General features: G+C 39.5%; 1 protein-coding gene across 5 annotated transcripts in view; it reads right to left on the bottom strand.

Annotated features, from left to right (window-relative positions):
- Positions 1-8086: 8086 nt before the first annotated feature.
- The window catches only part of SCN8A (sodium voltage-gated channel alpha subunit 8), a 279033-nt gene continuing 269073 nt past the window's right edge, over positions 8087-18046 (bottom strand). For all 5 annotated transcript variants that reach the window (XM_073613696.1, XM_073613692.1, XM_073613693.1 and 2 more), the window contains one exon: positions 8087-12522. In XM_073613696.1, coding sequence (XP_073469797.1) covers positions 11375-12522 — 1148 coding nt within the window. In that variant the 3' untranslated portion in view covers positions 8087-11374. The remainder of the gene's footprint in view (positions 12523-18046) is intronic.

The following is an 18046-nucleotide window of genomic DNA, read 5'->3' as shown; positions in this document are numbered from 1 at the left end:
AGGTCTTAGTATCTGGTAGGGATGAGCCGAACACCCTATGGTTTAGGTTAACACCAGAATTTACGAACAGGCAAAATTGTGCAATCACCGTTAAAGTCTATGGGACACAAACATGAAAAATCAAAATGCTCATTTTAAAGGCTTATATGCATGTTATTGCCATAAAAAGTGTTTGGGGACACGGGTCCTGCCCCAGACATGTATCAATGCAAAAAACTTTTAAAAACTGATTTTTTTTCAGGAGCAGTGATTTTAATAATGCTTAAAGTTACATAGTTATATAGTAGGTGAGGTTGAAAAAAGACACATGTCCAACTTATGTGTGTAAAAGTGAAACAATAAAAATGAAATATTCCTTTAAATATCGTGCCTGGGGGTGTCCTTAGTATGCCTGTAAAGTAGCGCATCTTTCCCATGTTTAGAACAGTACCACAGCAAATTGCCATTTCTAGAGGAAAAAATATTATTTAAAACTGCTCGCATCTGTAAAGAATTGTTGGATCCCAGCAATATAGATAAAAATCATTGAAAAAACTGGCATGGGTCCCCCCCCCAGTCCATTACCAGGCCCTTTGGGTCTTATATGAATATTAAGGGGAACCCCGCACCAAAATTTTTAAAAAAATTGCTTGAGGGTCCCCCCAAAATCCATACCAAGCCCTCCACGTTTGGTATGGATATTAAGGGGAACCCTGCACCAAAATAAAAAAATGATGTGGGGTTCCCCCCAAAATCCATACCAGACCCTTATCTGAGTACGCAACCTGGCAGGCCACAGGAAAAGGGGGGACGAGAGAGCGCCCCCTCCTGAACCGTACCAGGCCACATGCCCTCAACATGGGGAGGGTGTTTTAGGGTCCTCCACAAAGCACCTTGTCCCCATGCTGATGGGGACAAGGGCCTCTTCCCCATAACCCTTGCCCGGTGGTTGTGGGGGTCCTCGGGTGGGGGGCTTATCGGAATCTGGAAGCCCCCTTTAACAAGGGGTCCCTAGATCCTGCCCCCCATGTGAATGGGTATCGGGTACATTGTACCCCTACACATTCACCAAAAAAAGTGTCAAAATGGTAAAAATGATAGTAAACAGTGTGGAACAAGTCCTTTATTAGAAAAATAAATTAAAAAGTATCCCGCAATGTAACTCCATCTTCGATGACAGCGCCGATGACCTGAGGGAAAAATGGAAAAACTGTGCCTCGATGGGAAGCGTCCTGCGACTGCATGGTTTTTGCAATGACAACTGTTATATAGCTGAGAGCGGGGTCACCCATTTATGTCACCAGGTGGCCCCGCCCTCAGCTATATAACAGCTGTCTTTGCAAAAAGCTTTCAGTCGCGGGACGCCTCCCATCGAGGCAGATTTTTTTTTTTCCTCGGGTCATCAGCGCTGTCATTGAAGATGGATGGACATCGCGGGACACTTTTTTTAAATAAAGGACTTGTCCCAAACGGTCTCCTGTCATTTTTACCATTTTGACACTTGTTTTGGTGAATGTGTAGGGTACAATGTACAGGATACACATTCACATGGGGGGTGGGATCTGGTGGTCCCCTTGTTAAAGAGGGCTTCCAGATTCCGATAAGCCCCCCCACCCACAGAAGAGGGGAAGAGGCTTTTGTCCTGATCAACATGGGGACATGTTGAGGGCATGTGGCCTGGTATGTTTCAGGAGGGGGGCGCTCTATCGCTCCCCCTTTTCCCGCAGCCTGTCAGGTTGCATGCTTGGATAAGGTCTGGTATGTATTTCCAGGGACCCCACGCCACTTTTTTAAAAAATGTTGGCACCCGGCTTCCCTTAAAATCCATATCAGACCTGAAGGGCCTGGTATGGATTGGGGGGGACCCCCACACCATTTTTTTAAAATTTAGTTGCGGGGTTCCCCTTAAAACCCATACCAGACCTGAAGAGCCTGGTATAGATTTTGGTGTGGGACCCCCACGCAACTTTTTTTAAAATTTTGGTGCAGGGTTCCCCTTGTAATGAACTGGGGGGGGGACCCATGCCGTTTTGCTCAATGATTTTTATCTATATTGCCGGGCTAAGGGGCCTTAAAGTGTTTTTACTGCTTGTTCAGAATATGTAAATACTTTAGTGTGCATATTCTGGACACAGGTTCAAATTTACTATAAGCAAATATAAAAATAAATGCACACTAACTATAAAATTAACACATCCATTAGTGTTTTTTTTTTCAGAACAACACCTCACGTTTTCTCCCCAACCAGGCATCATTCATGTTATAGACTAGAATTTGCAAGGACCATGAGGACTAGTAGAAATGTGTGCACATTGTAAAAAAAAACATTATTTCAGAGCTTGATACAGTGTATAATTTATGAATAAGTTACAATTATAGTTAGTTTTGGGCTTATCCTGGTTCAGTAGAGCTTGGAACTGTGTTGACATGTCTGTTCATGGGGTGAACCACACAGTATCCATTAGACAATATATTTTCTTCTTGCAAAGTTCTTTGTAAAGAGTGCTACAGGCACATCATGTTTTGGTAACTATTGTGGATTAGTTAATAAATAAGAGAAGATGCAGTGTAACACACTGCATTGTTACTGATTTCAGTTTATGAAATGGCCACAAGATGGCAGTACTTTGCAGTTTAGTGGACACGGAAACTAATACAGCCATGCTAAGGATGCTAGAACTTATATGTTGAAGCAGGACCTTTCCATTCAGATAAGCTGGGAGAGAACTACAGAACCCATGTGAGTAAGCAACAGAGATGGGAGCATATAAAAAGGAAAGCCTGGGAACCTGGAGGGGAGGAGAGGAGAAGAGTGGGAAATAGACAGGACATGGGAGAGGCTGATCCAGGAGACCACAGGGCGGGACAGATTCAGTCGGAGAGCAGAGAACAGGATTGCCAGATTGCTGATCATACTGAGAGGCAGGATAGTTTATCCTGCAGATAGACAGATCGGTTATAGCCATCGACAGGAGGACATTGAGAGAGGAGGCCCTATAAGTAAGGCCATCATTGCGCACCGTTACCATAAAGGCATGGGTGAGAGGGTTCCCAACCCATATCACACAGTTTATTTGTTATTATTGCTAGTCACTCAAGTTCAAGATTCCACAACACAGACTGCCACATAATGATTAGGCAGGGACTGTGAATGTATATTACCTCAGGCATATTCCATCCAAGGAAGCCACAAGTTCCACAAGACAAGTTGTTAACTTAAAGGGACACCTTACGGCTAAAATTTGCCCTTACCAGTTTGAATAACCTTTTGTAACTTCTTGACATCTTTAAAGTGACTTTATCACCATTAATAAAGGGAAACTCTGTCTGCTGTGTTATTTCTGGGGAAGTGTCATCTTTTTATCAAACAAAGGGACTACACCTCCAATATGCCCCAATGCAAAGAGCTCCTTCAAGCCGGCAGAATAGTTTCCCCACATCTAGTGGTTCTATATGGTACATTTTTTTCTTTCTTGCCAAAATCCTCAGAGAGTTAGACCTGGCTCTGATTACTGAGAGCCCACAAGCTAGTTAGCCTAACATCATTTGTTCTCTCCTTTTATGCTCGTTTGGGGAAAATTATCTCTCAGTAGGAGGGCTACATTTGAACTTTGAGTCCTGCAGGACAATTGTGTCTATTTAAAGTGGCACTGTTGTATGCTTTATTGCTTACTTTGTTATTTGTGACTCTATTTTTGTGTAAATCATACATTGATTTTAGTGTTAATATTAAAAAATAAGTGGATGCAGCGCTAATAACATAACATTAAAATTTAAAAGTAAAAGTCCATAGTGTTTAAAATAAAGTCCTTGTTCAGTGAAAAAGCTGGAATCAACCACGGTGTAGACAAAGACACAATTAGGTAGGGTGGAGCTCCAATGTCATGCCGCTGTAAACGTGTCGACCACGGCCATCTTTGTGGTTGGAAATTAATGCTATCCATAACAGACTGCTGCTTCTGATATGCCTGTTTTTATCTGCTAACATGTGAGTACCCTGGCTGTTTTTAAATAAATGTGATCCTGGTTTTAATATACTACACCATGAGGAGTTGCTTTCTGTTATTCTATGCATGCATCTTTGAACTTCCATCTGGTGAGACTACAAGACTCAGCCATCTATGATCCGAGTGAAGTGGTTTTGTGGTGCTGTGGATGTATCCTGCTTGTTTGACCACCTGTAATTCAGTGGTCCATTTTCTTTGGTAAGAGGTCTGGTGTGTTGATGTTCGGTGGAGAATAAGTTCATGCTCACCTAATTGTGTCTTTGTCTACACCGTGGGTGGTTCCAGCTTTTACCCTTATGTTATGTTATCAGCGCTGCATACATTTACGTTTTATGCTTTTTATTGTCACTATACAATTTGTCAGCTGCTTTATTAGTACTAGCGGTGATTAATTTTGAATTTAGTGTCAATATTAGTGCCTACTTAAATCTTACTTAAACCAAATATTTTCTTCATCTAAAGTGGTGTATTTATCTTTTGTGTGATATGCCAGGTGACATTTGGTTACAGTTTCACAGTGATGTCAGTAGGAGTCATGCTTCGCCCAAGGCTCAGAAGTGAACAGGGGAGCCATTATACTCAGCAGCTCCTGAGGGGATACCAAAGACATTAAAAAACTGCTTTAGGTCTGCTGCCACTCTTTGCATCTTGAAGTACTGTTAATGACTAAATCTATGTGCTCTCTTAACAGTGTTGTAGTTGCTAATAAAAAGCCTCTCACTGTAGAAAGCATATATAGGCAAAAAAATATATATAATAATAATAATGGCTTCATCTTCATCCAATTTTTAGATCCAGAAATTACAGTGGCAAGAAAAGGTATGTGCACTTCTTGGAGTAACCTAGTTTTCTGCAGTAATTAGCCATAAAATGTAATCTGATCCTCACCCACAAGTCATCCACAACACTAAACAAACACAATGTGCTTAAGCTCTGACATTTCAAATTCCTTGTGTCTTTATTGAACACACCCATTAAACATTCACAGTGCTGGAGAAAAAAGTAAGTGAACCCACAGACCAATTACCTCAACAAAGGCAAATTGGAGTCCAATTAATGAAATGAGTTTGGAAGTGTGGTATAGAGCTACTTTGATTGAAAAAACACTCTCAAACATTTTAAGATTGCTGTAAATAAGAAGCATCAGCTGATGTGAACCATGTTTAACAAAAAAGGAGCTCTCTGAAGACATATGATCAAGAGTAGTTAATCTGCATAAAGGTGGAAAGGAATACAAAGCAATCTCAAAGTGTTTAGGCATCCATCAGTTGACAGTTAGACAAATTATCTATACATGGAGACAGTTTAGTACTGTGGCTACTCTTCCTAGAAGTGGGCACTCAGCCAAGAAGACTCCCAAGCCATAATGTAGAATCCTCCACGAGGTAGAAGTAACAGCTAAAGGCTTGATCACATCACACTGGAACTGGCAAACTTCCCTGTTCATGAGTCTACCATACATAAGTCTTTGAACCGGCAGGATGTCCATGGCAGAACACCACGGAGGAAGCCTTTGTTCTCCATCAAAATCATTGCTGCGCACCTGAAGTTTGCCAAAGAGCACCGTGGCAATCTGCAACTCTGCTGGGAAAAGGTTTTGTGAACTGATAAAATAAAAGTTGAATTGTTTGGGAAGAATACTCAGCACTATGTATGGCGCAAAAAGGGCACATCTTACCATCAAAACAACATCATATCTGTGCAGTATGGTGGAGGGAACATCATGACTTGGGTTTGCTTTGTTGCCTAAGGGCATGGACCACTTGCCATCGAGGGGAAAATTAATTCCCTAGTTTACCAAACTGGAATTGCAGGTGGCCTACCACAGGGGTCATGCGAGAGGGCATCTGTTCAGAAAAGATGGACCCTCTGTCACACCTGAACAATTTGAAAGTCAGACTGCTGATCAGATGCTGGCAGAGCTGTCTAATAATATCCTGGGGTAGCCAGAGAAGGCCCCCAAGTGGTATCTCCGTGAATGCCTGTTTTAGTTGTACCCAACATTTACCATAACATTGTATCAATCCAGTATCTTGGTAATAAATAGGGGTACATTTTCTGATTGTCTCCTATAAAGAGGGTGATATAAATACCTACGTAGTTTATGGTTACTTTTAAACTTGTTTGTAATTTGAACCTTAAGTAGCTTGTCATCTGAACCTGATGGCTACAGGACCTGAAGCTTGAGCAACGCTACCTTGAAGTGAGAAGACATTGTGAAGCTGTTGCTATACCTGCATTTTATATTTACTTCAGATAAGGTGGTAGTTAACCTAACTGTATTATTTGTTGGGAACCATACCCTTACTGCTAAGCATTGGCAAGGGTTACATAAAGATACCTTTTCATGATCCCTGTGGTTAGAAGGTCACACAGAATTCCCATCATATGTAGGTACCAGTATCAAAGTCTGAAGTTACATTTTTTTTTAATTCATACAGGGGAAGTTAGCATCAGCCACAATACATTTTCCAAATACATGATCAGTCTTTATTTACTCTTTTTTTTAACTAGAGTCCTCTCACATGGCTTAGCACATTATTTACATTATTTCAACAACCATATAAAAATGAAGAAAAAAAGGAAAAAGATGAGAAATGACAAAAACAGTTTGAAGACCAGCTTTTGTTTTTGGAACCAAATGTAATAAACTGAGCTTTACACTATGTGAGAAAATGTTGTTACATGATGTTTATATCTCTAAAATAGTTTGTGAGATACAAATATGTGTAGTGACATTGCGTTCTACATGCTAAAGCTGAATGCTGAATGTCTGTCTAATCATTAGATGAATGGAATGTTTTGTTGAGGCGGTAGTGAGGCATGATACAAGTAGATGGCCAATGACTCCATAACCTTACCAATCATAGGCAACTATTATAAGAAGCTACAAAAAGAGCAGCAGTAGTTCTGAAATTTTCCACCTGAATTGACAAAGAGGGTCTAGTAATTAGCAGTGGCAGGACAATAAGAGGGGCAGGTAGTGAAATCACATCCAAGGCCAAAGGCTAATTTGTTGTAAACTTCTGCTCCTCCAAGCTAACTAAGGATAAGCAGAAATTATATTCAGGACTGCATAGTATAGTCCTTTTGTGCACCAGTTATATCAATGTGGCACTGATTGAACTCTCCTTGCACCAACATAACAAAACATATACTGTCCCAAAGACCAGTTGTCATCTCTCCTTCCCACTGTGCCTTTATTTAAATTAGTAAATCTTATGAAATTACAATTTCACCCAAAGCTAGTATTTCTGATTTTGACATGCATTAGTAAGTTAAATTACCCACTTATCTTTCTCTGAGAACCCAGTAAAGAGATTTCTCCAGTAGCCAATTGGCTTTACTCCTTACCATATTGATTTCTCTCTTGCAGGAAGATTCCAGTATTTTTTTTTTTTTTGCTCCTACATTATGAAGAATCCTATATTGGTCATAATATAATCAGACGTTGTAACAGTCATGCCATTCACATAGAAGTGGCAATCCTCATATAGGAAAATCTTGTCTTGGAAGTGCCAAAGAAATAAAAGAAGCTACTACGCCCTTCAACTTTCCACTATGTACAACTGACAGTGTATTGGGTGGGGATATCTATTAAGTTTTATTCAGTTTTAACACCAAAGTTGATTTATTTTCTTTTGGATTGTGGAGAAAGAGTGCATGACAAACTACACAATGCATTGGTACTTTTTTATTTAGTGAAGCTTCATTTTTCATCATCCCTTCCCTTGCCCAAATTAAAGACATACAAAAAAAGTAAGACATCAAATTTATCAGTGCCTGTTTACTGCCACATTACTGCTGGTGATGGTGTCACTCTGCTACCTACGGTTTAAACAAAGCTAGCAGCCAGCATTTGCTTAGATTATTCTGAAATTAAGATGGGATACTTCAGTTAATTTACTTACTACATTATATGGAGTATATATTTTAGATAAAGATGTACTTAAAGGGTCAGTCAACCCAACAATAAAGTGTACAGAGGTTGTATCACTCAATGGCTTTTCATGAGACTCCAGAAATGAAATCTCTGTGCACCAAAGTCCACCAACTTGATGCTGCCTTTATTTTGATGTTTCGCTTTTTCTGATACTACATTTCTGAATACTGAAGAAGCATTAAGTTTGAATTTAAACCCATACATCAAATGTTTTTTGGCACATGGACCACCATTTTTTTCTGCTTTCAATTAAATCATACTTGGTGCAAGATGGATCCAAAAGCCCTTTCTTTTCTGGGGTGACAATGCTTTCTCAGTTTAGCAGCTTCATTGTCATCCTTTTCTGTGTGCTTCAAAGTTAGACTAGAGACAGCTGTGCCAATACACAGTGTGTTGGCATGTTCTGCCACTACAGTAAAACTGATATTCTGCTGCTGCTAAAGTGGGTATATGTCCACAGGAAGTTCATGCAAAAAAGTCTACAGGAATTGCACAGTGCAGGGAGACAAACATGAACATAGTAGAGTAAAAGGTTTTTTTTGTTTAAATAATGTAATACAGCTCAACTTACAGAGCATTTTTTTGGTTAATTTAGTTTTACATTAAGTCCCGTTCTGCAGTAAAAAAATTGCATTGCTTGAGAGCAGAATCAGGATTTATGGAGGATGTAGCAGGAATTAAATTATCTTGTTTGCCTTTCTTATGATTGCAGCCTAAATGCCACTGCATTTGAAGTAGACTAGGAAGTGTTTCTCTTGGCACAGAGGTTTGGCTGGAAGTGTTAAAGACCTCTGGTTAGCAGATTGTATAGCAGCAGACCCTTAGTGACCTAAGAAGCCAGTGTTTGATCCAGCACCAACTTTAACTGAAATATCTGTTTTTGGGTAGACTGACCCTTTCATTGAAAAAAAAAAGTTAGAAACCCTACAAAAACGTAGCTTTGTAAAATCACCAGCCTCAGCAATTTGTTGCAAGTGGCTATATAAAAACAACTTGGCTTATCACAGCTTAAATATATTTATATGAAGGTTAGCCAAATGTTGCATAGAAGTGGTCAATATTTATTGCACACTGGAATGAGAATAGACAACTCATAATCTTATTGGTGTATTATCATCTGAGATATACAGTTCACACTAAAGTGTTCTAGCATTTTTTAGAAAGTAAATAAAAAATAAATGATAAAGATGACAATGGCGTACGCCAGAAGCTATTTTGTTTAATTTGTCATATTTTCCGTATTCACAAAAAAAAAAAGTCAATAAAATAAAATGATATTTTACAGCATTTATAATATCCTCTTAAAAAGTTGAAGCACACTTTTCAGCTTTTTGTGCTGTTTACAATGTAGCCTGTACACATGTATGGAGTTGATATATAATACATCCTATTTCAGCTGTAAATGGAGAGCAATAAATAGAAATACACTATGAAGTCAGAAACTGTTCCTTCTTCAGATTTTCCTTTGTTTAATGCTCACCTATGCCACTGCACTTGAAGTAGACTAGGAAGTGTTTCTCTTGGCACAGAGGTATGGCTGGAAGTGTTCAAATGGGTTTCAACAGAAAATTGAGTCATGAACTAGTAAACAAATGAGTGTACAGTATGACATTTCATGCATTCTGTGTGTTGGTTAGATATCAGGTAATAATTTGGTCCACACCACAAACAGCTTTCTTCTTTGACACATTTACACCACACGATTCCATAGCATTTTCAGCAGCATCAGCTAATAAAATACAGAACACAGCAAGCTTTCATTTGTTTGCATAATGTTACTGCAGCACCAGCCAGGTGTCAAACGATATTTAAAAAATGAATATAAAAAAAAAATAAAAAATAAAAACACATTCTTAATTTTCTGGTCTCCAACATTCTTAGTCATCGTTAACACTTGTAGTGAAAAAACACAAAAATGTAATGAAATGAAGAAAAATATGTGTAAAACAACATTTTTTTGCTATGAAATATGTTGGAACTCATTACATTTCACAATGCATTGTTACACCTCAAGACCTTAAAACTTGTCATTTGAACTAAACCTTTTATTCTGACCATTGTCAAGTTTGCCATCTATAAACATGGTGGCAAATACATTTTTATAAAAAAAAAACATAAAAAATAAAAGGCAAAAAATACAACTCAAAGTTGAGGACAAAGTGAAACATGCCATTTAAAGTGCTAAGCTGTGAATTGTCCCAAGCAAAACAAAACAATCTTTTTCTGAAAACAATGCCTATACAAAAGTATAAGCAAATTGCAAAAAACACATCCCAGTGCCACAATCTTGTCTCAAAGGCTTTTCTAAATTTTGCAGCTTTGCTTCTGCTAAATACTGTATATGCCCTCTGTAGAATGAAGACTAAAAACATTGTAAAATACAAAAAGCTGAATTTCATAAGCCCTAGATTTTGGTTTACAGTGGCATAGTATATTAGAAGCTATTTTCTTGTTTTTTATTACTATTTTTATAGTACCCCAGTAAAGGAAACCTTAAGCAGCAACTAGTTTCTTTTTTTCTCATTTTGTTTGTAATATGTGCAAAAGTGATGTTATTTAAAGAATTTTTAATAAACATACACAAATCTTTCTGTCTTGCTTTAATCCCTAACCATGACGTGTAAAAGTTTGAAGATTTGGTAAATATTGGTGAAGGGTATATATAAGTTGCCTCCAGATATAGTGTTCAGTATTCAGTGGAGTGCCTCAAACTTATGGCTATCCCACTGCAGTGGACAGAGAACTGATGTTTTGTGTTTTATGAGTCTTCATGCATGATTCCTGATCACAGCATGCCATCATGCAAGTCATTTCTATGCATTGAACGAGCACAATTTATTTAATTTTTTTTTCTTTTTGGAATTGGCCTGAGCAAATGCTCTTTAGCCAGAAAAATAACCCAATTTTCCCATCTCCCGAATCACATGAAGCCCATGTAGAAAAATTATGCATATATATCAAATAAATTGTGACATGTGGCATGGGCTTAATGTTAAGTTGTTTTTTGTTTTTTTCATTTTCCCATATTTTTGTGTTTTTTTTTGTTTTTTTGTTTTTTTTGTCTTGTTTTGCTGCTTGACTAAGGTAAAATTGCAAATATAGTTTTGCATGAATAATTACATCCCTAAGTGGTGCTTTTCTGACTTTTTTCAGAATAATATGAGAAAATAAACTCCATCTGGCTGCCTTGGAATTGGACTATTCCTTGCAGCTCTGGTCATTTCTCCTAAGTTGCATTGGTTGATGGGAGACATGCAGTACAACTTCCTTGTTTTTGTCCTTTAACCAGGTGGTGATTCACTGCCTTAAAATGCAACAATGTCATAATAAGCAGATTGTTTGGTATTGATCTTCAGATAAGTGTCTCCATAGCTGTTCTGCATTGATATAATTATTACATTTGTAAACAATCTTTGCTTGCAAATGAAAAACGTTAACATTTTTTTCAACACTTGGATTCCCTGACAGATTTTTGTCTTTTCGCTCTTTCTCTCATTGCTTCTTGTATTCTTTCTTGTTTTTCCTTTTCAGGTTTAGTTACACTGTCATATGATGGCAGCGATGCTGTAGAAGGGGTGCCTTCTTTTCTGTCCATATTTGTTCCTCCATTTTCCATTTTAGTTGAGGAAGGTTTTCTACAAACATAACCTCGTTTTGTTAAATGGCGTCTGTAGGCCTGCTGTATAACCACAGATGCTACATCCTCCTGTCTGCGCCTGAGCGTAGTGGTGATGGGCTCATAAGACACTTTTGAAGGATTGGAAGCTACAAAGCGCTCTTCCATTTGCTGCCGCAACATATCTAGCTCCCCGCTCTCTCCAAGCACACGTTTGGTAAAGGCAAAGAGGATATCTAAACAATGGATTCTGTCACCACTCACCATAGGCAAATCCATGGCAATAAGTTCAATGGTGTTTGGCTTAGGAACTCTCAACGGATGCTCCAAGGCATCAGCAAAATCTGCGAGTTTACCGAACTGGATAAATTGGGTGGCATCGGGATCAAATTTCTCCCATATTTCATAAAATGTTTCAAAGTCATCCTCACTTAGAGGATCTGCGCTCTCTTCAGTGGCAACGCTAAAATTTTCTAGGATTATAGCAATATACATGTTTACCACTATGAGAAAGGAGATGATGATATAGCTGACAAAGAAAAAGATTCCTACAGAGGGGTTTCCACAATCACCTTGCATCGGACTTCCTGGATTCTCCTTCTTAGGATCACAGTCTGGGGGGCGGTTTAAGATGGGTAATAATAAGCCATCCCAGCCAGCAGAGGTAGTGACCTGAAATAAACAAATCATGCTATTGCCAAAAGTCTCAAAGTTGAACATGTCATCTATCCCTGCTTCCTTCTTTACGTAGGCAAAGTTCGACATTCCAAATATTGAAAATATAAACATAACGAGAAATAGTAGCAGGCCGATATTAAACAAGGCAGGCAAGGACATCATTAAGGCAAAAAGCAGGGTTCGAATTCCTTTGGCTCCTTTTATTAAGCGAAGTATACGACCAATACGAGCCAAGCGTATGACTCTGAAGAGTGTCGGGGACACAAAGTACTTTTCAATCAAATCAGCCAGAAACATACCTAGAGGGAAGAAAATGGACCACTTAGTACATAATATAAATTGCCGAAACCTTCACATTTTCAATTCAATTCATTTTTTGGAAAACACATATAAGGTGAAATTGTAAAACAAAGGAACTGAACAAACCTTTTTTAAACATGGTCTTTAAATGTTAAAATGACACTAAACAATTTCTTTGTTCTTCAAAGTAATCCAAACATATCCACTACTTAAAGTGGATGTAAACCCCGAAATTTTTTTTTTTTTTTATATATATCATACTGTAGAGTATAAGATTTCCTATCATTTGAGCCCAGTCTTGCCACACAGAGTTAATCCATCTCTGAGCAATCCCCTTTTATTATTCAGTGAGAGAAATCTTGACAAACTGATAAAAACTTTGTCAAATACTCCCCCTTGCTGTGAGTGACAGCCTAAGACACAGGCATGATTTTTTAATTCCCTCCCCCACTCCTTTCTTCAGCAGCTCTGCAAGGATTGGCTGTTCCACACCTCAGCATGATTTGGCATGCTGAAGTCATGTGGTTACTTTCCTGTCTTTTCACTGGATGTTAGAGATCATAGCAGAAGTTCAGTTAGAAATACACAGGAGAAAATGCATATTGACAAGGAGTGTAGAGGTGGGCGGGGAGTCTACTGACATCACAACTCCACCCACCGAGCTCCAGACAACAGACCCACCCACAGAATATGCAGTTTTTCAGCTCTCATAACAGACAGAGGGGAGACATTTGACAGGTAAAGATACATGCAGGAGGCATGTATATCCTTATAGATAACCCCTATGGCAGTAGTTTAGAAAGGATGACATTGGGTTTACATCCACTTTAATGGCCCTTTAATCTATTTTACTTAAAATTGTTTGTTACTGTGTTTTTCTGCCTCCTTGTAGCATCCTCTGTGAGCTCCCAAATTTCTTCTTTTCACCTCTTCCATTTGGAATGAGCAGTTCTCGTTAGCTGCAGTCATATGCACTGCTCTATGCGCACCACAAATCATATAGTCCATCTTAGGAGCAAGCAAGAGAGGATGGCTACATTCCTACATACCCATGGAGAAAGCATGAGAATGCTAAAAAACAAAATGATTTGGAGCTTATGGATGAGATTGAGGGCAATAGAAGGTCCTTTTTTTTAGTTAAGAAAACAATAATATTAATACTGGAATATATATTTTATTTTTAAACCAGAGTTTAGTGTCATTTTAAAGCTCACTTGAAGAACAATTTTATCCATTAGCATTTACATCAGTCCATGTGGAAAAGCAATACCAGGGGATTAGACAGAGAGGGAGATTGTGAAGACTGGCCTAATAAATACACACAAGGCTAAAATACATATATGTGATTCACACACCTTGGACATGCTGCCTAAGAGGGAAGCATTAGTTACTTGATTAAAGTTAATATTATGCTTTGGATATACCCCCCCCCCCCCATTTACTCATTCCTATTGGAGAGCCACTGACAGAATTTAAAAAATTTGTGCCTGTGAGAATCATGCCAACTTGGAAATTGGATACTTATGACTGAGAGGCTCTGTGGCTCCCAGCAACCAAATAGCATGATTTCTGATTATTGAGGGAAGGGAGGTGTTACTGGGAGGGTGGAAAAATGTATAGGATAAGTGTACTGAATGTGTGTACTGTGTGATTAGGCAGTGAAGAGGCAGCAGAGCAGTGAGCTCTTTCCTCCTGTAAGCTTATTGCCTCTGTTAGACTCAAAGCACGTTGTAATCCAGAATGGCTGACATAGCTGGTCCTCTCTCATTCTAAACTCTGCTTTGCAAGAGATCCTGGGAGTATAAAATAAAGACAAATCCAAGTATTTATAACAGCTATATTTAAACATACTTTAATGATTATTTTATTAAAATAACTGCAATTTATAACCTTTCCAAAGGACAGTTTGCATAAGTGAAAATTGAAAAAAGAAAGAGACAATGCTTGCTTCTTTCTCTACAGCACATTACTCCAAAAATAATATACTGTCATTTGATTCCAATTAATTGGTTAAATAAAATTAAAGTGGATGTAAGCCCTAAGAGAAAAACAGAAATGGAAGACGTGCACACCTAGTGCATTACCAGAGATAATTTAATAATAAGAAATTTGTTGTATAAAAGTGGGTACTCACAAAATGCAACTGACAAAAGGCCATAAACATAGTGCATGAACATGCACAGAACACAGGGTACAGGTAATGCGCTTCGGGGGCACATCCCCTTCCTCAGAGCTAGGCTATTCTCGTACACCATGGGCAAGCGCTTTTATAGGGAATGGTGGAATTGAAAATTGTGTGTCAAAAAGAGGACGGGAAAGAAAAAAAAAAAATTATATATATATATATATATATATATATATATATATATATATATATATTTGCACTAATGTAAAAATGACAGAATCCATATCAAAAACCTATATCCAAAACGAAAAACTCCATCATAAATACGCAAATAAATGATAATTCATTCACATCCATGATATATTGCACATTCACTTATATTTAGTCAGATGAATACAGGTGTAGGAACACATAAGCAAAAAAAGGATGCAGGATTGATAAATAGGTCAATCAATGTCTCACCTCTACATGCCTGAAGTAGCTGCGGGAGGGGGGGGGGTTGGGCTTTCAGGTGTCCAAAAACCACACACTAGGATCACTCGACCGGAAGCTTCAGAATTGACAGGACACTGTTGTACTGCTCCCACCCCGGAAGTGATGTCACTTGTTGTCATCAGGCGTCTTCCTGAGTTTCGAGGAAGTGGGGGTCCCCCTGGCACTGAGCTGGTTCCCTGGGGTCTGGTAAGGTGCCCATGTGACATTGCGTGTTCACTGATCGGCGCACTACAGCAGGGATGATCCTACTGGCGTCTGTTGGGGTTTTTCCCCCATTCCTTGCAATTCTGAAGCTTTCCGGTCGGGTGATCCTAGTGTGTAATTTCTGGACACCTCTGAGTGCCCAAACCCCCCCTTCTCCCGCAGCTACTTCAGGCATGTAGGAGGTGAGACATCGATTGACCCATTTATCAATCCTGCATGCCTTTATTGCTTATGTGTTCCTACACCTGTATTCATCTGACTAAATATAAATGAATGTGCAATATATCATGGATTTGAATCAATTATCATTATTTATTTATTTGTGTATTTATGATGGAGTTTTTTGTTTTGGATATAGGTTTTTGATATGGATTCTGTCATTTTTACATTAGTGCAACTATATACCGTATTTATCGGCGTATAACACGCACCGGCGTATAACACGCACCCCAATTTAGTAGGGAATTTTAAGGAAAAAAAAAACTTTTAGGAGGGAAGTTGAAGGGAAAAAACTTACATTTAAATGCCCATCCTTGCAGCCTTCTCAGTGCAGCCTTGCACCAGTGCAGCCATGTCAGTGCAGCCTTCCCCAGTGCAGCCTTGTCAGTGCAGCCATGTCAGTGCAGCCTTCCCCAGTGCAGCCTTCCCCAGTGCAGCCTTCCCCAGTGCAGCCTTCCCCAGTGCAGCCTTCCTCAGTGCAGCCTTCCTCAGTGCAGCCTTGCCCCAGTGCAGCCTTCGATCCCCTGTCCTGGGCTTTAAAATCGCCGACCGCGATTTGAAAATGGCGCCGCCGGCGCCGAAATACACAGAGCCGGTCCTCGGCTCTTTCCGGCGGCTTTCGTTCACTTTCGGCTCCACTCGTAGTCCCGAGCGGAGCTATCCGAACCTAGCCGAGTAGGTTCGGATAGCTCCGCTCGGGACTACGAGTGGAGCCGAAAGTGAACGAGAGCCGCCGGAAAGAGCCGAGGACGGGCTCTGTGTATTTCGGCGCCGGCGGCGCCATTTTCAAATCGCGGTCGGCGATTTTGAAACTGTGACAGCTCTGGATCGCAGGGGATCGGCGTATAACACGCACCTGCGACTTTCCCCTGATTTTCAGGGGAAAAAAGTGCGTGTTATACGCCGATAAATACGGTATATATATATATATATATATATATATATATATATATATATATTTCTTTTTTTTTCCACAATTCCCTATAAAAGCGATTGCCCATGATGTACGAGACTAGTCTAGCTCTGAGGAAGGGGGTGCACCCTCGAAATGCGTTAGCTGTACCCCGCATTCTGTGCATGTCCATGCACTGTGTTTATGGCCTTTTATCATTTGCATTTTGTGAGTACCCACTTTTATACAAAATGTTCTTATTATTAAATTATCTTTGGTAATGCACTAGGTGTGCTCGCCTTCCATTTCTGTTTTTCTTGTAGTTCCTTTCGGATTACCCCATCTGAGGAAGGCAGCATCCACCTAGTTTTGGAATATCATATATACCTTTCACACCACCATTTTATCTGACATCTGTTACTCCACACCTTGGAAGACCCATTAGAGTGGGAAGTGACTGTGTTTTTTTGGATGTAAACCCTCACATATACCCAGTGAAGTGAACAGCCTTAGATGATACACAGGGATGAATTAAATCTCCCTACATAAATTTTACATGTATATCTGCTGTCTTCATCTTTATATACTGTTTAGAAAGTTCAGATCGTGTTAGGAGATTTTCTCTTTCTGGTTAGCACTACAGTGAAGCTTGGGTATACAGCCAAGACAGCTGATTGGAGGAAAGGCACACACCCCCTTTCCTCATAGGTAGAGACTTTCAGCTTTGTTCATTGAATAGTTCAGGGCTCTGCTAATCTATTTATAGCATCCTCTCCAACACAAAACTCAGGCTGCTTTTATCATATGTGATGGAGAACTTGTCAGGAGTTATCAGGCTGATAACTGAAGAACGGAGCAGGAGACAGCTACAGGACATAGTGCTTTGAAGGGAGATAAAACACTGCAGATATATCTGCCCAGCTCAAATTTCATGAATCAGGTTTACATCCACTTTAACACTACCGAGACACTAAAGTAACAATCTTTCATGTGTCATCAGGCAGAATGCAGAAAGAGGACGATGTGTCGGCTACAGGTGCACTCACAATGGAACAGATCAGAGCACAGCTCACAGCCTGTACTCCACAGACATGTGCTGTTGAAAGCGGGCGGAAGCTGGAGTATTCACAGGTATGCTTACTATATTCAGTGACAGCCACACAGTGGGGCAGTGGCAGTTGTGCAAGGCATGGTGATGTGGACTGCCTGTGCCCTATCGTATGCAAACCTGTACCTGAGGGGGGTGGGAACATCATATTTTCATCTGAGAGCTTGTCGGTTTACCTGCACCACAGGTATATTGATGACATCCTGATTTTTTGGACAGGAACTAGCCAATTACTAATTGAGTTTGTTGATCAGTCAAATAAAAATGATTTTAACCTCATGTTTATTTTGAACTGCGACACCTGCTCCCTTACATTCTTGGAATTATGTATTATAAAGGATGACGAGGGTTCATTGCATTGTAGGTGTACCATCCACAACACATCCCAAGTGGTCAATACCTCAGGGTTTCATAGAAATTGCATGAACGATATTGATTTTGAAAGTCAGGCTTCCTTACTGCAAAATCGTTTCCCTGATT

The sequence above is a fragment of the Aquarana catesbeiana genome, linkage group LG02 (genome assembly GCF_042186555.1).
Source record: "Aquarana catesbeiana isolate 2022-GZ linkage group LG02, ASM4218655v1, whole genome shotgun sequence".
Classification (NCBI taxonomy): Eukaryota; Metazoa; Chordata; class Amphibia; order Anura; family Ranidae; genus Aquarana; species Aquarana catesbeiana.
Note: the sequence above shows the minus strand (reverse complement) of the source record. Positions and strands in the feature narration are given on the sequence as shown.